Consider the following 22,149-nt stretch of genomic DNA (forward strand, 5'->3'; position numbering starts at 1 on the left):
GCCCTGGGGAGGGTAGTGTGGTAGATAAGCCTGTGACAGCTGCCAAACACCTCTGTGTGTGTGTGTGTGTGTGTGTGTGTGTGTGTGTGTGTGTGTGTGTGTGTGTGTGTGGGCCCCCCATTCAGAAAGATCGTTTCTGAATCCCAACCACCTGCCATCTCTGCTCCCTTATGGCAGGTGTGAGTTGGTTTGTACGTGATTCAGACCACTGATGAACGCGGAGCATATGTGACGGTCTTATCGCCAGCATCTCGCTGTAATAACATTAAGACGGGCGCATTGATGGAGAGATTATCAAAATGTGAGGGACTGTGAGGGCTGCTCATATGAATGGTACGTGCCTGGTGATTCAGCCCAATAAGGGGGGGGGGACATAACTTACACCAGGATGGATGAGACAATATGGAGCCCTGCATTGTTCAGTATTAAAAAAATTAAGAAATAAGTAACAAATAACTAATATTTAGTTTATTGGAGTATTTCATAATAGATATTTCATTTGAAAATGGCTTCTTGCAGCTTTTATCTAGTATTTTTCAGACTTCCCGTGTCCCCCCGCCTCATCCTCAACAACTGCTCCCAGATTTAGCCAGTAATTCTTAATCCACCAACTCGAAGCTGCTGCTGCAAATAAACACAAACATCTGTCTTTATTCATGTAGCTTAGCCAGTTACCACATATTAACCAGAGCAACAACAATGTAAAAGTAACTCAGAACCAACTCTCTAGCGGCTGATGTACATACACATTTTATATTTCTTTAGCTTAACAAGTGAAGAGACGGTAATAACGGCTGCAGCTAACATTAGCTGGTTAATCCTGAGTTTCTAAACACTCTTACAACAATGTGATGACCAAAGCGGCACAAAGTCTTTCTCTGTGGTGTCTCGCCAACAGGAGCCCTCGAGCTAACACTGCTAACACCGTCTGCTAACACCGTCTCGTTAACCGGCTAGGCAGGTAAGATAAATAAAGGGAGAGATGTAACTTTAGGCTAGCTTCTGTGACTGTGTTTAATTTCAGCAGCTTGTGATTGCTTTATTCATAATTACTTTGACATTGTTGTTGCTCTCGCTAACGGGAGCTAAAGCTTGGGAGCTAAAATTTGGGAGCAGGCGTTAAGCTCGCTAGCTTAACAAAGGGCCGAAAGGTGAGAGGAGTTGTGACAACACCACTGTCATAAAAAGTGACAGTAAATTAAAAAAATATATTTTATAATTAGATAAAAATGAACTAAAAATAGAAATGTTGAAATTACGTATTATAGTATAGTATAGTATTTTTCTTTGATTGTTACTCGAGTTGTTGGTCCAATTAAATATATTACACAGTGATTATTTCACGTCGTTTTATTTGATTTAATATTGACCACTGGGGAGGCCCTTAAATCTGCAGGAATATGAACTTCGGGGTCAGTATTAACGAGTGAAAATAGCAATGACAATAAATCAGCAGTCTCTCAGCTGTGTGGGAGAGCGGAAGAAAGTTTTCCTGCGTGACATCACCGGGGTTCAGAGGTTAAATTCACAAGCAGGTGGCCGGGCGAAAGAGAGCCTGAACCAGGGCGTTTCTTTTCGAGGCTCCATTATTCTCAAGCCAAACCAAAGTAGGCCAAGCCACAGCATCTGTTTTAATAACCTGTTGTCTAAAAGTGACAAATTCAAACCAGAAGATTGAAACTTTGTGGTGTCAAGTCAATATATTTTCTCAGGAACCGACTGCGTTTTGGCTCTGTACCACAATTGCAAATTGGAAGGTCTGTAAACATTGTGTGTGGAGTTCATTGCTGTCAGATAACAAGCTCATGTTTCCAAAATGTCAGCTATTCAGGAGCTAAGAAAAACAGCAGTGTTTTGAGGCTTCAATGACCCAGCATTGGGTTAAAAGTTTCTCAACAGACGGGGGACTATGAAACTATGCCACCGGAATGAACAAAATGAAAATCAACAAAACTGAAGTTACGTGGTTTTCAAATAGTGCCACATGGGATTGTTTCAGCTCGAGTACGGAGCATTTTATTTCACTTAAAAGGCCTCATGGCTCGCTGATCTGCAAAATGTCATGGCAGAATTTCTCAGCGTTTCTCTCTCTCTCTCTTCTCAGCCTGCCACTGCAACCTGCACGCCCGCCGCTGCCGTTTCAACATGGAGCTGTACAAGCTGTCTGGCCGGAGGAGCGGCGGGGTCTGTCTCAACTGCCGTCACAACACGGCCGGACGCCACTGCCATTACTGCAAGGAGGGTTACTACAGGGACATGACCAAGTCCATCTCTCACCGGAGGGCTTGCAAAGGTAACAGGAAACAGGATGTGCCAGAGGTTAGAACGTAGTCTGTGCACTTTCGCCAGTGTTTACTTCCCTCTAATGGAAGGGTTATGTTTTTCACCTATGTTTTATTTCTAGTGGTGGAAAGTAACCAAGTAAATATGCTCAAGTGTGACTTAAGTACAATGTTTTACTCTGACTAACCTGGTTACTTAAGTGCTTTTACACATACTATATGAATTGCTAGCAGTTCAACCAACAGCAAAGATTAGAAAACGATGACAGCATATAAACATAAGTCTGTGAAGCAGAACTTTTGGTTTTTCCTCTCCCATAAATCATGTCACAGTCATTCAGCTTTGGACCCTTTGATTGGGACCTGACCTCTAGGTTCAGAACCATTGAACTAAACGTAACTGTTTATTTATTCAAACTAGCACCTCGATCAGCTAAACGTTATTTATGATAAATTAAGTAAATCCTGCTGATAGTACTTGTGTACTTTCACTTTAAGCTACTACATCAATGTGTGGATTTTGGCGGTGGTCCCTGTGGACAAAAGCGGTCATGTTTCCGAGCACCAGATTTCCTCCCCTCCCTCCAGCATCAGCGACACGGCTTGGGCCTCCAGACCGATGACTCCAATTTCAAGCATTAAGAACAACTTTATAGAACTAGCCAATCTTCTCACTGATGGTCTTGTTTACTTATGTATGTCATATATAGTCATTATTATTACTTTGAGACTGCTTCAAAACCAGTTAAAAGTTCCTCACAGTAACTGTAAGCAGGATTTTGAACGCAGGACGTTTCTCATTGCGGTGAAGGTGTGTTACTTAAGTAAAGGATCCGTGTACTTCATCCTCCACCGTCTGTTTCACACTTCAGGTATTAAAGGAATTCTTTGAAAAGTTGTGGAGAAAAGCGCCCACCTGTCTTGGTGTCAGTGAGCTGACCCGTGGAGCTCCCGAGCTATTTGGGGTCCTCTGTGGATCCCTGACGAGGCAAACATAACAAACAGAACAGAGGTGTGAGCTGATCCACTGAGCAGAGCGGTGGAGACAAGTCGCTAATCGTCCCTCTCCTCTATTCATACTTACAACACGTATAGGCACAGAAAAACAACACACACACGCACACACAGGTGTGAGCACATATGTCAGATTCAAGACCAAAGCCGCCAAGGATTAATGTGTGGGGAGACAAAAGCTGGGGCTCCTTCTGTCTCGCAGCACCTCAGGGACTAAAGACAGGATCCGAGGCCCTGAGCAAACAACCTGAGCTGTCACTCAGTCACTCCGGCTGTACGCTCACCGGCTATCTATGCCTGTCTCTGCGTATGTGACGGGGGAAGCATTGTTTTTGGAGGGAAAGTCTGTTTATATGGGGGGGAAACTTGTTTAAATGCTACTCATTTGATCTGCATGACATTGTACAGTTACACCACACTCCTTTACCACATCCTAATGGCAAATGAGTGATTTTGGACAGATGCACATATTGCGGTCTTGAGCCACATGCTCTGCCGAGCTATGGTGGGCTGGTGAGAGGGTCTCGGGCCGCCGATTCTCCGGTGCCCCCCACATCCTCTGTACACCGCTGGCTATTTAAAAACACAGATATTTCCCAATGCATGCCCCAACAGTCCTCCCCATCTGTATTCACTCCGCTTTGCGTGAAATGAAAAGGACCTCCAAAAAGCCTTTTTCAGATTCGGATGTTTTGTATCGGAGCGGATCGATTTGCTGCATGTGGTGGTGTTGCGCTGAGCTCAAGCGTGATGGATCGTTTGCACTGCCAACAAAAAAAAAAAGACAAATAAAAAAGACAAATGGTTCTCTGCTGCCAGCCTAAACATTTTCACAAGTTGCGCTGGGGAGTAGTTGGGTTCAGGGGAGACGGAGCAGGTGAGAGCAACAGAGGTTCTCACTTTTCCTGATGATGTAGCAACATCGATAGATCTCTGCGAAGTCTTTCCAGACAGCTGAAGGGTTCAGGCCCCTCTCCCCATCCCTTCACGTACCCAGCTCGGCGCTCTGGGATGGAACCTAAACAGCCTGATTGCTGCCCTCCTCCTCGGGTGACAAAAAAACGGGGCGGTGTGAGTGATCAGTTAGGACCCACTATATTTATTGTTCAAATCAGCCAACCATCCCGCTCTGCTGTTGTTGGACAGGAAATACAGCGCTGCGCCAGCAGAGCCGGGAGGAAGTCTGCTTTCATTCCCCGTTCCTTAACCCTTTAACGATTTGCTTAATAGTCGGGAGGTTTAGCAGGAAAAAGAAAAAAAGGCTGTGCACCTACGTCTCCAGTGGCAGCGTGGAATGCCTCATGCTTTATTTCCCAGATTAACAACTTCACCCCTCATCAAGCGCAGTGTAAACACGGCTCTTGGAGAACGGCGGTGCACGCCCCCCCCCCCCCCCCCTCCTCGTACGTTTGGCAGCTTAAGCCTTTAACTAGGCGCAGCGAGTCCACGGGGACGAAGCTGGTACATGGTCCACTGCACAGCCCCCGCCTCCCACTGCAGGTAGAATCAATTAATCTATCCACGTTTGTAGCACCCCCTGTGAAGGAAGTGAGGCTGTGGTTTGGGACATTTGAGATGGAAGTGGTACGAAATACGGAAAAATAAAAGATAAATTCACCTTCCATCACCTTTTAAAGCTTTGCTGAGCTAAGCTAAGTTAAGTCACCAATGTCGAAGGGATTTTCAATGACGCTTAGTTACATCTGGAGCAGGACATTTCCATTTCCACACGCTCTTTCATTGTATCTGCACAGAGTTAGAGAGAGTTAGAGAAGATTGAGACCACTCTCTTGTTCTGTGAGTGGTCTCAGTCTTCTCCTCTGACTCTGGGCCAGATATCGAATGAGCGTGTTTATACGCATTTCAACTAATGCTTTAATAAATCAGCACAAGCTGCAACTTGACAATGTTGAATTTTAGGATTAAATAGTTCGGCGCCCACCCTGATATATTATTTGTAAAAGCTGAAGGTGGATAAACAGGCCGAGGCAAACAAGAGTTAATTTTTCAGATTTTTATTTCACAGATTTTTGGGAGATAAGGAGCCAAAAGAAAACTTTGATGCTAGAAACCGTCTCCATCTCTGTGATGTCATCGTTCATGCGTTTATTGTTAGCTGATGGCTATTTAATTGTGTTTGTTCTTTCCATTAAACAGCCCTCCCTCATTTTATTTAAGAAACATGTTCACGTTGAATTGTCACAGGAAATTAACTGGAGCCCTAGAATTATTTTAATTCAACAAATACACTTGGAAGACGCTTTCACAATATAAATCAAGCAGAAGAAAAACAAAGACGTTAGAGCTTTAAAAGAAAAGAAAAAAACATTTAATAAGCATCTCGTTATGTTCATGAAGCTCTATAAATTCCAACTAAAAGCAACTCCAAAAACTCTGCTGGACCACTTCAAGCAGATTTGAAATGACTCTGCTGGTACATATAACGCATGCAGGGCTAATAAGGAGGCCGGGCTTCCACTTCAAACACTGGCTTTATGGTAAATGTTTGGCAGAGCACACACCCGCACAGAACAAATTTCTCACATTTAAACGTGCGATCCTCCCAACTAACAGCTTAAACAGACTTTGAAGTGCGTTCCACTCGTCCGCTATTGGGAAACATTATTCAGACCGTATTTGCATGGAACTCTTTGCCAAAAAAGCTCCACATTGGAAACTCAATCTGAAGAGCACACAGTCTGTCTGATCACGACGGAGCAGAGGACACAAAGCCCGCTCTCAAGAAAAGCTCAAACACACACGCACCCCCGAGGAGCACCCCTCCCAAAAAAACCCTCCCAAAAAAAACAATGCACATGCATTGTTTTTGGCGTTTACACACAGTAGAGCGATACAGTGCGGCGAGGGTGAAATACGACAATTAATGGAGCTATTTGCCGTTCCGGAGCAGACCTATTGAGGAATCCCGCGGTCATGGTGGGTGGAGGGAGGGAGTGTAATTTGATTGAGGTTTTCTGCTGGTGCGAGGCCCAGTTCCCCATCTGTGATGGTCTGGAAGGAAAGCCTGCTCCAGTGTGAGTGAGCGGTTCCTCGCTAGGTTTCCGTGGGATGTCTTTTCGTTGTATGGAATATGTGTAGAGTCAGCGGAGAGGCAGACGCGCGCTGTAGCCGTTTGAAAGCCGATATGTTATTTTTTTGAGGGCGCTGGTTTTGTAAACCACTCTTGTTTTCAATTTTCAAATCACACGTTGTTTACTCCGGTTCAATCACAGCTTGATGTTCTTCTTCTCCTCCTCAGCATGTGACTGCCATCCGGTCGGAGCGGCGGGGAAGACGTGTAACCAGACGACGGGCCAATGCCCCTGCAAGGACGGCGTGACAGGAATCACCTGCAACCGCTGTGCCAAGGGATACCAGCAGAGCCGCTCGCCCATCGCCCCCTGCATCAGTAAGGCCCGCTAACTACAATGTCAATCCAACAACCTCTCATAGGGGGAACTGGCCGACTTTCTTAATGAATGTTCATGATATTAATCTGTAGTATTACACTTTCTAGAAGAAAACCTTTGGGCTGCCAAGTTGCCTCATCATGCATCAAGACTGATGTGAATACATGTTTTAAGAGCGAATGCAAAGTGGAGAAAATCACAATAAACACCTCATTAGTGACTTGATCACCTTGTAGCAAAGCATCAGGTCAGCAGGGAAAGGTTTTGGGTTTCTCACTCTCTAAGATGTCATCAAGATTAATTAGGGAACCTTAAAACAGCAGCGCTACATATGCAGCCACGGGGATTTCTTACTACCCCTTTGTAATAAATGATTTGTGAAGCATTAAAAATGAATGTATTCACTAAAACGATAAAATAAAACAGTTTGTTGCAACTTCAAACAACACTAAACTGTTTAGAAATCTTAAAATTCAGCTACTTCTTTAAAGCTAAGACGCTTTAAAGTCACACCAGAAAGTGGTTCAACTAAATTAATCTGTGTGTCTATTAGAAATATTTGGTTCTTGCAGCGTGTTGTCGCGGAGCATAGCTGCTCTAAGTGCGGACCCTCAGAAACATCTAGTGCAGCCCACCAGAACGTGACATGAAATGGACGCGTTGTATTTTAAAATCAGCCACGTTTCGTTCCGATGTTTCACTTTCAATAGCTTCCATTTCATTCCCCGATCGACTGGACATAAGACGTGGGCGCGGTCACCCTTACGTCAGCCGTTGGTTTGCGATAGAAAACCCTCAGAGAACCTCCGGACAGGACGTGCTTGTTATGCATGAATTTGTGGCTCGCTCTCATCTCGCGTTATAGTTGAGATATTTTGGACAGATATTTGGCCGTTCAAAAAACAGAGCCTGGATAAACAGAGGTTGCCTAACATGGCCTTGTGTGCCTTCAACGCCGTTAACGGTCTCTCTCGCAATAAATCCCCGGAACGAGTCCATGGGAATGACGGCTGATATGTTTATTGGCTGTATCTGCCGCCTGCAGATCCCAGGCCCTCGGCAATAAACGCCAACGCCTCGCAGAAACCGAGACGGGTCGCTAGCAGCTGCTTTAGCTAGGAGCGTCAAGTAGCTGGCTGGCGTGGTCAGATAAGATAACGCCGATGTCTGGGAGGACATGTACACACCAACAATTGTCCGCTATGTTACCGGGGTTGACATTCCCGATAAAGGCCTGCGTGGCCATTGGACACGGTGTCTGTGGTCTTGTTTGGCCGGAATCCTGAACGATAATCTGAACCCGTGAACCTGCGGGAATATCATTCCTCTCACTGCGTTGGGAAGGTAACAAATGTGGTGTAAAAGCCGGAGGAAATGGGGTTCTTGAAGAACATATTTGGTTTCATGTATATTTATTGAGATAATGCCTTTTGGCTTTTTTTTTAATAGCACGATATTACATTTTTGTGATATCTAACTCCCTGCCAGCTCCGGCTTTAACAAGACCGGCGACTTTGGCTCGCTGCACCTACAGCACACCACAATCCGGAGGGAGAGGAATATTAATGGAAAACTCACAGGCTTGTTACACATTATTTCAGCACATCTGTGTGTCAAAATCAGCCGTCATTAAAAAGACATCCCATTAAATCTGTGAGGGTTTTCACATTCTGCTCTGTGGAGAATAACCAGGAAATTGAACTACATATATTCCCCCGTCACGTAAGTTTTATTCTGTATTGCGTTGCAACATGATCACAACTTTAAATTTATTCCCTCTCTGTCACAGAGATCCCAGTCGCATCTCCGACAGCAACTTACACCAGCTACGAGGAGCCGTCAGGTGAGGAGCACAGCACTTTTTTTTTTACAATTATACAACGCAAGACATACCTGGATTAAAGTCACATTAATACATATATTTAGCTGTCAATTCACCTGCACAATGAAGTGGTATTGCTTTTTTATGATCTGTTCTGTAATGTCCTCTGCTTCATCCTTTTAAATCCCTGTGCAACTAAACTAAAGCAACATTTGAAGCAGCGTGCCTGTTTTTTTTCCATCCGTCCGCAGTCATAGTCCTCAGCTAAACACACGTCAGTGAGGTCTGAGTGCCGCTGATGTAAACTCCAGATATTTTGCCAGCGCTCCCTGTGGCCTCGTTGCCTGAAGTCCCAGCCTGCCCAGCGGCCTCCCCAGGGCCTCAGCCCTAATCTGATTACATGCTTCATTTGCACCAGTTTGTATTTCAATCAAGGCCGGCTGCGCCGACAGCGACGCCCGGCCCGACCCCATTGTTCATGTGCTCTGACAAGCGTCTCCGTGTTGGACTGCTGACATTAGACCATGTGCAACAAAAATATCTACCTGCAGCTTCAGTGGAAGTTGTCCGTCCTTTAGCGGTCGATTAGGAGGGCTTTTCAGAGAAGTGAATGACCAGCAAACAGGCGGTAAACCTGCTGCCTCAGCTGCTAATATGCATTTATTCAATTACAGTGTTAGCTTTTTACCATGACCCAGCTTTGGCGGAACGGACTGAGTCACCTCGGATCATCAATCAGTGTCTGATGAGAGTGGCGCCACTGACTTCATTCAGCTTTGTTGCGAGTCCCACTTCCTACTATAGTGACTGGTGACTGTGCGGAGTTTGGATTCCTGTCAAGAGACTCCACACAGACACCACCCTCCAAATTAGGAGCAGCGCGGTCCCCCGGGGACCCCGCAGAATGAACGTGGCACTGCTGCAGGGCCACACAAAGGGGGCGTTTGTCCTCGCAGCGGGAGATCGGCCCTTAATGAGAGCCGCGGGTGTAATGGCCCAGCGCTGCGATTGCGATAAAGGGGCTAATGGGCAACGTCAGCTATCAAAGGGAGGTATGATAAAGGGCCCCAGGGGGCCAGCGGGAGATAAAGCGCCCCCCCGCCCTCGGCACTTCATTTACATGGAAATCAGGCGTGCTCGATATGGACTCGTCAAATTCATTTACTTTGGGATTTCCTCTTTTCTTATTTCTCCCGCCGCCCCAGAAAGCGGCCAGGAATTCCACCAGAAATGCTTTTCTCTACATACATGAATTCGATCCTCATCCCACGTCCCCGTACCGCTCTCTTTTTTTTTTTTGAGAGGGAGGAGAGGGGCGTTTTTTTCTTCCTCAATCATTACCCAGGCAACCTCATTCACACGGAGCATAATGGGGAAGAAAGGGGAAGACTGGACAGAGGGCTGGAAGAAATAATGAAGTTTGTCCATATTCAGGCTGGCTGAAAGCTCTCCTCTCTCTCTCCACTGCCCCCTCCTTTCTCTTCAGGCGGCCCAGCCCAGCTTTCCCACCCCCCACCCCCACCCCACCTGAAAAGAGCACAAGGCTTATTGCTCTGGGAGAGGCGGAATGGGAAGGGGAGGGTAGGGGGTGTGGGGGGAAACACTCAGAGATGATCTGGTTCCAATTTGTGTCAGTCAGTGGAGAGTGGAGGGAACAAATGATTTCAATTTTTCAGTTGGCCCTCTGGTCCCACCACCAGCGCCCGTCCTCATTACAAAGAGGCACCTGGCGCAGTGACAGAGCGACAGCAGCGGCCATCGACAAAGCCCTCTGGCAGGTCCAGGTACACATGCACCGTCCGGTGTACAGGGGACACGGCAGGGACATTAATCAAAAATCCGAGAGCTTCTTTCTCGAGAACATTCCGCCTCGGCCAGCGTTCCCAGTATTCGCTCTCTCCCATCACGTGGATTAGACGCCACGAAGGGTCTCTGGTAATTTTCCGTAGGTCGCTCGCTAATATCCCCCCCCCGGTGACCTTCTTTTGTGCAGGGGTGTCCTCTGTAGCCCTCGGAGCTCACACAATGCATGCCAGGACACTGACGAGGGAGTAGGCTGCAGTGTAAAAGTTGGGAGGAGCATAGTAAAGAGTGTGTTGACAGACACAGGAGGATCTGTGTGAGCAATAACCCGTTCCACAGTGGCACTTTGAAGGCATCTTGGAGACCCCGGGTGTGACGCAAAAGGACCTTATGACACACACATGGAGGCATTTTATCAATCGCAGGGTGAAATTTGCTATCTAACTTTGCCTCTTTCTTTTCACCTCTTCTTCCCATAGACTGTGAGACTCACTGCAAAGCATCCAAGGGAAAGATGAAGATCACGATGAAGAAGTACTGTAAAAAAGACTACGGTGAGTGAGTCCAATATGCAGGAATGTGCAGCCAGCAGTCAAGAGGTCAGATGTCTCAATTAATCAGACCCGAACGAAGCCAATCCACACCCTGGTGCTGCTCTCACACAGCCTGAAGCGCCGTCTAATTCAGATTATGTTACCGGCATCCAAAACGCGGATGATTTTGAAGTCTGGACGGGGAAAACGGAGCGTTTCAAGACGAGTGACAGCCGGCCAACGTTCCGCTCATTTTGTATGTTGATCCAGCTGATCGGATCCCACAGTGCAGGGGTTTTCATTGACATCTCGCTCCTTTTCTGGTGTCAAATAACAGGTCAAAGGTAGCGTTTACCCTCAATCAAATCAAATTATTAAATGCTTAATAAAAAAAATATATACTTTAACGACAGGCCAGTCAAAACACCTCTGATGTTTGAAACACAGATGAAAGAGAAGGATGGCGGCATCAGAAGAGCGTTAACGGTTCTGAGAGACAGATTTAGTTTCCCCCTGTGTCCAGTCCTTGTGCTGAGCTAAGCTAATTGACTGCTGGCTCCTGCTACATGTTTACCACACAGAGATGAGCTGCATCATATCTAACTTGCGTATAAACGAAACAAACTCACAGCAACTTGTGCTCTCACTGAGGTGAGCTTTTAAAGACGAAAACCAGCTGTGGATAACTTTAACGCTTCAACCACACACTCTTACCACAGCAATGGGAAAGCCTGCTGCTATCGCTCATTTCCTGTAGCATTAAAGCATGGTGGAATCAACAAGCTAGCTGTGGTAAGCTAGCTTGTTGATTCCACCATGCTTCTCCACCGGTTACTGAATGTGAGCCAGACAGCGCTGGGTCTCCACGCCGCACAAGTTGTCTATCTATTCGTCTCTGGCGTTATAGTTATGGTTTGTCGTCACCATAAGAAGAAGAAGAAACTTTATTTTTGTCATACTACATACTTTTTACATACATACATGACATTTGGTCTCTGCATTTAACCCATCCATAGCAATGTAGGAGCAGTGGACTGCTGAAAAGCAACTGGGGGTTCAGTGTCTTGCTCAAGGACACGCAAACTATGGGGACACATAACACATAACAACAATAGCCATTTTCTTTCGCACTAGTCAAATACCAAGGAAAACAGTCCTATGTTCGTTCTACTCCTAGGAGTACTATTCTATCTCTATGGTTGAATTATTCCTTTAACTGAGTACAGGAGGGAGGATTACAACGTGTAAACACTAATAGGTCTGTCGCCTTTCCTCTGAGGATTGCCTGAGATACCTAAATGTATTGTGTTGAGTAAAAGCCTGTGCGCCTCATCTCTGGTCAGTTATACAAGTGTGGAGGTCTGAAGGAGAGTTACAGACCACACAAGAACGGTGGACACGCTTTTTCCAACCGTCAGCCTGAGGCATTTTCAAGCAAAAAAACTTTTTAAGAGCAAATCCCAAACAGATAAGAGAAGCCAAAACACACAGGAATCACATTATGTTGAATCCACAGAACGAGTATCGCAGCTGAAACACATCTAACAGTGAAGTGCCTGGTAAATAAACATCATATCACAGGGTATGACGCGATGTAAAACAAAAGCGTTGCTGCCACCAGAATAAAGCAAAGACAGCTGCGTCTCGCAAACCAACAACTTGGAACCAGACGGAAGTTTGATGGTTGATGATACTGACGTTTACACTTCACACTCAAACCAGTGCCATACCTGTAATTTGAACACATTGAGGCAGAGAACTGAGGCGGTAGTCGAATACTTGTTTTCATTACATCAGCCCACTACTTCCACTCACACGGCAAATGATCCACTGCGCTCTTGGGATTTTCCGCACCATCAATCATGGCGGCAATATAACAGCTTATCTGTTACCGGTTGTTCAGCATCTGTTAACCACAGAAAAACAACCTCTGTTCAATCAAATGTCACACATCGCGCCTCAGTCGGGTTTTTGCAAGTATTGCATCCAGTGAGAGTGCTCCTGCAAATAAAACCTACATTTGTCTTTGTTATAAAGGTTCTTCCCCATTAGCTCTGCTAGAACACAATGTTGATTGCTTTCATACATGACTAACTTGCCCCTCATTTAAGATCATCATTGCTGAAACTTCATCTTTATAAACTTCAAAACGACATCCAGCTGAAAATTGGCCAAATTCATTTTATTCCCCCTTACAGCTGAGTAGACAGTAATTCAGGCCATTTGTTGTGTTTTGCTAGGAAGCCAAGCGCAGCCATTATTCATATTTGGACTGACTTAAATCTTAATCATCGGAGCTGAGACAGGGTCTGCATCTATAAATCAGTCGGGCTGAGTCAGGCAAAGCGGGCGGTTCCTGTTGCTTCTCTCTGAAGTTCGTGTGTAAAAAAAGCCGGTCTGGAAGCAGATGATTCTGAGCCGCTTGAGCCTGTGCGGCAGACATCATTGCTTAGCATGCGCTCCCTCCGCCTCGACCCTAATTCATTTCTCAGGCCTGTCGCCTCGCTTTTGTGGGAGCTCCGGGGTCTCGTCTCTGTTCTTTTGGGGCCCCCCCCCCCCCCATGTGTGAGCCGTGGTGCGGGGCCCCCCCTGGGGGTCACGGGAAGGGGCCCTCTGTTTAAACACAGTTGTGCACTGCGCCGGCAACAGAGCATTCCTCGGGGCACAAACAGGTGGTAAATTAGGCGGACGGTGACGGATTGACGCCCCCGGAGAGAAAGAAATATGTTTTGTTTATTCAATTTTTTTTGTTTTTTCACCACCGCCGTAGCTACGGAGATGGAGGACACAAAGGGATTATATTCTCGCCTGACACCCTCCTTCTGCACACACGCACCCTCTCGCTCCCTCCCTCGCCACCGGGAGGACAATGAATCAAAGCGCCGCGTGTTTGCCGACGCTCCGGGATAGCGCTCAAAGGCCGACCCCCCCCCGCCCCGTCCCCAGCCTCCCAGGCCACCCCTCTGTGCTCACCCAAGGGTAACAGGACCCAGATCATTCACTCAGCTGATAACCACGGGGGACGGGGGCCTCAGCGCGGTAATTAAGCGAGCCCTAATTTCATTAGCCCCCTTTGCTTGTTGGTGGCATGCGGTGTCAAGCTGCAGCACACCACCCAAAGAAGATAAACCCAGCTGGAGGTTTGGCGGTGAGGGAGGCCCCACGGCTGGCAGACATTGTGCGAGTGCAGGATCATCTCACACTCACTGCCTCTCTCTCTCTCTTTCAACCGTCTCACCAAACAGTGTCAGCGTGCACCAATTCGTAATAGAGTGTCGTCCCTCTCAGCGTCTCCCTGGTGTCCATTTCGCTCTAAAAACCCCGAGTGGTGTGGATTTGTGTGCGTTTCGATGACGCTGCGCAGACTGAGAGCGCACTCGAGCGAGAGAAAGGACGGAAAGAGTCCGGCGCGGACAGAGAAGTCTGGACGCTGGAGCCGAGTCCCCTCGGCCTGGAGAGGAGAGCGCGCTATCTCTATCTCGCCGCCGGATTCTCACGCTGCGAAGTTGGACGGGGCTCTGGGAGCAGAACCCCGGACAGCTCATGAGGTCGGAAACACATCCCGATTCTCCTGGAACTTTTTTTCTATGGCTGGGAAGACAAACAGCGGCCTCCCCCCTCCCCCACCACCCCACCACCCACCTCCTCCCCCCGCACACCCTTTATGTGTCTGGATGAAGGAGAGCGCTGCGCTGAATGGCGGGGCTGTGAGAGCTCGCTCTACTCAAGCCCAACAAACCTTCTTTCTTCTGAAATTGTGTGCAATTTGCTCACACCGTGCATTGACACACATACTCAAACACCCCACTCCTCCGGTTCTTGGCAGTGATGGGGGACGACCGAACATGAGCACTGAAAGTGATCGTGTTCAGCCAGAGAGGCAGAGAAAAGGCCAATTTAACCTAGCAATCTGAAGGAAGTGAGAAGGAAGGACGTTCTCATGTGTGATCCGTGTGCGTCAAACAGAAACCACATGTAACGCCTGAACAGATAATTAGATAAATACAATATATGCTCCACGTCCAACTGATTGTCACTCGACTTTTTCCCATCACCTAATCCAATCTTCAGATTGGATTCATTCTCAGTCGTGGGCGAACCCCCACACGCACACTTAGGCGTTAATGGCACATTCCTAGCTAAACCCACGGGGTGAAGCACTTCACCTCGAGCGCAGATTAGCTCCAGCGCTGCCGAGCTGTTCGCCCCTCGTAGCAATCACAGCGATGAGGTAATGGCCGCTCCGCCTGACGGAGCCTCTGCGAAGGAGGCTTTACTCATTTCCCGGTATGAAGATATCTGTAACAAGTGGCGTTCCAATAGTTACCAGGGTTTGGCTGGATGTGGCCTGCGGTTGTCAGTGTTCTGATGCTCAGAGTCCAACTTCACACCTAATAGACCGAAGGATTTGTTAGTTATAGTGTTAGCAGATGTGGCAATTTTTCTATAACAAAAAAAAAATCTATTTTGGCCGTTTATGTTTGCAATAAAGAACCACAGATCAACGTCCTCCTCAAACTGAGCCTGCGGCCACCTGAAGTGAAACGTCTCTCTGACCCTCACATGAAAGGTTGATCTCCGATGTTCTCCGCCATGAACCTTTGTGTTTGCACCGGGAGTGCTATGGCAACAGTTACAGTAATAGGGAGCATGCTCAGAATCACAAGGAAAGGTCGAAGGTCAGTGATGAGGAGAGGGACCGGCGACGCGCCGCAAAGTCAGCAAATTCTGGAGCTTTTTCTTTTTCTACAATGCTGTATGAAAGTGTTGGCATCCGCCTGTCGTCATAGTTTACGCCACCAGGTCACGTTCCACATGTGTTCATTTGATGTTATTCAACATCATTACCTTCATATAAATAGATGTTATGATAAGTATTATTTCTTAGGATCCATTTAGTTTGTATTTGTACTGCTGCCACTTGGCATGATAGACCTTTATATTCGTTACTGTTAACTATTCAGATCTCTCGATGGCAACATGTGGTGTTCAAGTGCTACAGCTCATCCAATCTGTGGATTTTCTTTTTGTACTCAGGGGCACATAGAGCAGTGGTTGTCAAATTTAGATTAAAAAAAATCTATTTAAAATGAGCATCCATTAAAAAATATTTACAAAATATCTATTTAATAAATATCCAATAAAATATAAGTGTAAGTTCATAAACTGAATTGTATATATTCTATATTAAATCAGACACTGATGGCATAGTGCTGTGTATTACATCTTTTTTTCAACCAAAAATGCTTTGAGCTGGCTAGGAGGTACTCGGGTAAAACATTATTTCACAGGGGGTACATCACTGATAAATGGTTGAGAACCATTGACATAGAGTATACCAGGGGTAATCTCTATAAACACATTCTGCATGCATATGTAGATTCTGGAGGCAAGATGTTGGTGTCGGTAGCGTTCTGGTTTGCCGTTTGTCCTCCAAGAAGTATTGACCAATCACGCTTGAGGAGGCTTTGGCTGAATGCAGGTAAACGGCTGGAGAGCAAAAGAGGCGAAGTGCGTTTGGCAGAAATGCAATATGGGAACTCACCAGCTATCGTCAGATTTAGCTTTTTATTGGAAATATAGCCTCTATCCCCCAGAGGCCAGTCCATCATCAGACTGAAGGACCCCATGGTTCAAGCATCTCAGGTTGGGCATCACTAGACGGTGATATGTCCATGTAGGTGGTCTAACCCCGGCTTCTCTCTTCTCTTCCACCAGCTGTCCAAGTGCACGTGCTGAAAGGAGACAAGGCGGGCGAGTGGTGGAAGTTCACCGTCAACATCATCTCCGTCTACAAACAAGGCGAGCACCGCATCCGCCGCGGCGACCAGCTGCTGTGGGTGCGCGCCAAGGACGTGGCCTGCAAATGCCCCAAGGTCAAGCCCGGCAGGAAGTACCTGCTCCTGGGTACGGACGACGACTCCCCCGGGCAGAGCGGCGTGGTGGCGGACAAGGGGAGCCTGCTCATCCCCTGGAAGGACCTGTGGGGCCGCCGGCTGAGGAAGTTCCAGCAGCGCGACAAGAGGGGGAAGTGCTAAAAGTTGCTGGAGGCGAGCAAGAGATCGAGGGAGGAGGTGGAGGCGGAAACAGCGTCTCCGCTGGGATGAATGCGAGGAGGATGAATGAAAAAATAAACTGGAAGAATAACAAGATAGAAAGACACAGGTGAAAAGTAGAGGAGATGGGGGAATGACTGAGTGCTGCTGCTCTGAGTTGGAGCGAAGAGATTTAGTGTTTTTTGTTTTTTCGGACGTTTTGTGAAGGAGCTCGTTCTACAGTTGTTCTGTTTCTGTTCGTCTTTCAAGGTTCGTGTAATTGCAGAGTTTGCACCTAATGTTGCAGATACGTCACACCCTGACTATTTTACCCATGATGCCGTTGTTTCGTTTTTTTTAAAGTCCCTTATTGAGTCGTTTTAAAGAGCAATGCATCTACTGTATCACTCTTTGTATTTTTTAAGAGGATCTGTCTCCACTGTACCGTGTGAAGCATCGTCTAGTTGAATGAAGAGACTTTTTTTTTTTTCCTCGTGGCATTGAGGGATTCCACTCGTGTTTTATAAGTTGCTCCTGTGAGCTGTCAAACTTTGGATCAACTCTGTCAAGAGCTAAATTGGATTTACTCTGTGGGAAACATAATGGGTGTCATCTTCCCTGCTCACGTCGCCTCAGAGAAACAACTTGGGTGTGTCGTGGGAGCAAACCGCCATAACGACCCTCTGCTCACTCTGAAGTAATGATCCCGTCTCTGCTCTGCGCTTATCCAGAGATATATATATATATATATATATATATATATATATATATATCTCGACAGTATGTGGATGCATGTAAAGTAACAATACTTGCGTACGTAGACATTATTCTTAGTAGATGATGCTAGATGTAGAGTAGACGTGTCAACCATGCACTTATTTTTACTAGTGTTAGAACATATGAGATATGTTCACAAAGAAAATAAATCCCATACTGTACCATACGATGCACACAAAAAGAAAAGCTGTACAGTTCAAACCCTGCTCGCCTCACTCGTAACGACAGTTAAAAAAATAGCGTTTGTTCTCTAATAAAAAGCCTAAATGGAAGTTAGACATTCCAAACATTTGCAAGTGAGAGAACGGATGAAGTGAAGCGTCTCACTTCGTTTAAAAAAAAAAAAAAAAAGAGAATCTTCGACCTATCGAGCGACACTGACTCAATGCATGCTCACCATTTACTGTCGCTCTCTGCAAGCTAACAATGATTGTGAATTGTGTACACATTTGATTTGTATACCGTATTCAATGTTGTGGGAAGGTAACCTGTGGAGTGATGGAATATCACGGATGTTTATTGTGTCAGACGTTCCCTCAGAGCGACCTCATTGAGGACTGTCAGGACTTGGTACTCGACATAAAGGCATGACCGATTGTCTGCGTGTTATATAGCTGTATAGTATTACTTTTTTGTATTCTTTTTGTTGTTGTTGTTGTTTTGTTAAACATTAACTCGATCTATCTCCATGTGAACTTAACCAGAGTTTTTTTTTTAAATACTAGAGGCTTAATAAATGAATGTCGGACAAATGTCTCATGTTTACGTGAGCGCCCGGAGGACCACATGACTCGGTTTACACAATACAGAAGCACACACACACACACACACACACACACACACACACACACAAATACAAGAGTACACCTCAGTACTCTGTGCATCATACTGTAATTGAAAACTACAACGCACTTATAGTCTCTGCCAACCCATCTGTGCCGACTGTTTATTATTTCTTTCCAGAAAGGTAACCACCAGACTCCATGAATATTATACCTAAATAATTATCTGCTCATGTTTATACATCGGCTTGTAAATGTTGTTTAGCGGTGTCCATTGCAAATGGTTGTGTAATGTCTTGTAATACTAATATATTATGTTTATCACAAATGAATATATTTAATGACACATGAGAAACAATGTGGCTTTTGTGGTTTTTACGTTTATTTTTTACTTTTTGCATTGAATTGTAGACGGCTGTGATGAAAAGTATTGATACGTGTTTGGCTATTGAACAGTCTGATAGAACTGAAAATTAATTCATCTGAAATAAAGCTGTGTAAACAAAAAAAGACAAAAAATGATCCCAGATTAATTTACTTTTTATTCTCTCAAGTCAAAAAGTGTCATATTTTCACATCATCATAAGAGATTTACTCAAACAATGTGCTGCAATACGGTGATTTATCAGTTATTTTGGTTTGTGATTGTAGAAGCCAACAGCATAAGAAATAGTTTAACAAACTTAATTAGAATTTCTTAAAAAAAATGAAAACCTAAAGGAAAGCTCACAACCGTATTCTTGACAACACTGATTGAATACCGAGTATTAATACAATACGTATTGGACACAAACAGTATGTAAGTGCAACGTATAAAGGGCCAGGGGATAAGAGGGAAACAGGCTTGTGTTCTAGAGGACGAACAGGGATAAATTACACTTTAACTACCTTTTAAAATTAACGAGAACCTATTTAACAATTACAAATTAAAATTATTACTTGGCACGAAAAGAGGGCAAAACAGGTTGATATGACAAAGATTTGTTATGGTATAATTTCCTTTAAAGTCATTTATTAAAAAAAAACTTAAATATGGAGTAGCCCATCATTTATATAGTTTAAAAAAAAATAATTTGAATATAGTATTTTTTACCAATAGTCATGAAACGGTTACATGTATCATTCTAACATGATGAACAATAACGTAGTCCAAGATCCATCCAACAATTACAACTGGGGTCAGAAAGGAGCCTCTGAGCTTTTATATCCCGATCATAAACAATTCAGGAGCTTATTTCATATACGTTCACTCTCAAACAAACAAAGAATACTGTGGCCAGCGGTTAGTAAAGTCCAAAAAAGTGACATGTCAGTTTCTCTCCAAGTCTTAATTTGTTTTTGGAAAGCATCAGAAGCTCCAGCTTAGATGACCAAGACCAAGCACCAGCTGTGGAGGTCTGGGGGTTCGCGGGCGGCACAATGAGGCGATGGTTTGGTCATTATCGACATACAGGAGATAATGTGAAAAGACACATTCATTTGTTATTTACTGGTTTGCAAATGTGTTTCCCCCATCTTCTCCCTCCCCTGTACCTTTAGGGACCCGCTAAATATGTTATTGATTAATTACACTGTAGTTTGTAAAGTTACAGTTTTCATCTGTTGAAGTGATGTACAGCTCAAGGAGCACGTTCACGCACGCTGCAGCAATAATTGTGGAAGCTGTCGAAAGAAAAAAAACCTTCATGAAAACGTTTATCGCTAAAATATGATTTATTGTGAATGCTGAAGAAAAAAGAAACACTACTTTTAAAAAGATTTTTATGCCTTTCTAATGTTGATATTTATTTCATTTCAACCTCTGTGTGAATTCTCCAAAGGGGAAAGTTGTCAGCGAGACATTAAAAAAACAGAATAAAAAAAAAAAAAACAGAATGAAGCCAACAGTAATTCAATTAAAATATCCGCTTCTGCCAAAGAACATCAGCCACGTCCCCGTGGCGTTGGATCCCGTGCCCTCAGAACACTTCACAGACAATAAGCACTGATCGCTGTGATGCAGGCACGTTGCTGAAAAAGAAGAGTGATATCACCGACGCGTATGATCCAAACCGCAGATGTTATTGTTGTAGCTGGGAGGTTTTGGCGTCAGTGGAAACCCCTTCACTTATTCCTGGGGGAGCTTTACACCCAAACACACACAGATCTGAACCTGCTCCAAACGAGCGTCCATCTGTCTTGGCTCGAGGACAGGGTATTGATATACTGCTCCCGCAATGCCCGCTGCAGATCGCTCCAAAGGGGGAGGGGGGCGATCGTACAGTCACTGCTGAAACTTTAAGCTGTGTTCTCCATTACTAGAAAAGGCCACCAGGATTAAAAACTCTCCAACTATCGGTAGATCAGAATCAGAATCAGCTTTCGTGGCCATGCAAGTTTGCACATACATGGAATTTGACTCCGGTTTCACTTCGCTCCTCGTACTTATACACACACAATATACAGTAAAGAAGATGAATTTAAAAAAGACATTAAAGACAGTAGTCAAAAAAGTGCAGATAATCAGACTCTTCCATCTGCACTAACTGTTCATCAGAGTGACGGCCAGTGGAAAGAAGCTGTTCCTGTGATGGTAGAGGAGGAAGGAAGCGATGAAGAGGCCAGAGGATGCTTGTTGAACGTGCCCGTTCAGGTCCTTCCCCTGACGGTGAGATCCCCGTGTCATGCAGAGCCGGCAAGACGGGAACAAAATTGCACCTCAGCTTGTTAAAACCCCCGACTGTTGCACAAGGCCTCTGCGATTCCTCTTGTGATTTTGGGGAGGGATGGGAGAGTTGAAAAGAGATCTGAGTGTGTGTCTGTGTGTGTGTGTGCGTGTGAGAAGGGATGAACCTGGAACAACAAACTCGAAGACATGATACGACCCGAAGCGTTTGGCCTCCGTACGAGCTCAAAAGTGAGCGGTGGCAGGCTGGCCCTCCGCTGAGCCGACAGCCGGCGGGAGAACGGAAAGCGAGTGAAACTCCCACGACATATATTCTTTACGTCTGCCGGTGAGGACATTGTGGAAAAAAGACCCTGATTTCTTTGTCAGATTGAGCCCGTAAAAAAATAAAAGGAATTTAGTGCCTTTTCCTTATTGTTCCTTACCCCCTTGGTTTCCCCCTAAAAAGTTACACGTTAAGTGTTACGAGAGCGCCGCTGCTGTGTGCGTAGTTGAAACATCACATCGGGGAATATGCGACTTCCATGCGTTTAGCTGCGTTTCATAACCCTGAAGGGACATTTAGCGCGTCAACGACCCATGTGGGCTCCAATCACAACTTTCAAAAAAAACACGGCGTTACAAACTTCCTGCCCAGATAGGTGAATTTGTGGAAATTCCTTCCGTCTGGAATGAAAAAAAAAGATTTCTTACAGCACACAATTGGTCTAAAAACGTAAATCTATGGATAAATCTCAAGCTCCTTCAAACGCATGGAGAGAAATGACCACCTTGGTGGGCAGGAAGCATCACAGATCCGATAGAGCCTTCGACGGGAGGGGAAGAGAGGGAAAAGGAGGGATTCAAATGGTCTGATAACAATCTAATTAGCAGGTCATTACAGTGTATTGACGAGGCAGCCATTGACTGCAGTGTAACCGAACAATGTTTTAATGACTACGATTGGTGTTTTATTACACAGGGAGGGAGAAAACTAATTATTGAGAGCTGCACAAATGAGTTATTTTGTGTGGAGAGAGCTGAGAG

General features: G+C 45.4%; 1 protein-coding gene across 1 annotated transcript in view; it reads left to right on the top strand.

Moving 5' to 3' along the window:
- Positions 1–16,902, top strand: part of ntn1b (netrin 1b) — a gene marked incomplete at both ends in the record, with an annotated part of 36,630 nt that extends 19,728 nt beyond the window's left edge. The window contains 5 exons of the mRNA XM_079232985.1: positions 2,105–2,293; positions 6,556–6,705; positions 8,496–8,549; positions 10,811–10,885; positions 16,583–16,902. Of these exons, the coding sequence (XP_079089111.1) occupies positions 2,105–2,293; positions 6,556–6,705; positions 8,496–8,549; positions 10,811–10,885; positions 16,583–16,902 (788 nt within the window). The remainder of the gene's footprint in view (positions 1–2,104; positions 2,294–6,555; positions 6,706–8,495; positions 8,550–10,810; positions 10,886–16,582) is intronic.
- Between the last annotated feature and the right edge of the window lie 5,247 nt (positions 16,903–22,149).

Source organism: Taurulus bubalis (assembly GCF_910589615.1).
Source record: "Taurulus bubalis genome assembly, chromosome: 17".
In the NCBI taxonomy this organism is placed as follows: Eukaryota; Metazoa; Chordata; class Actinopteri; order Perciformes; family Cottidae; genus Taurulus; species Taurulus bubalis.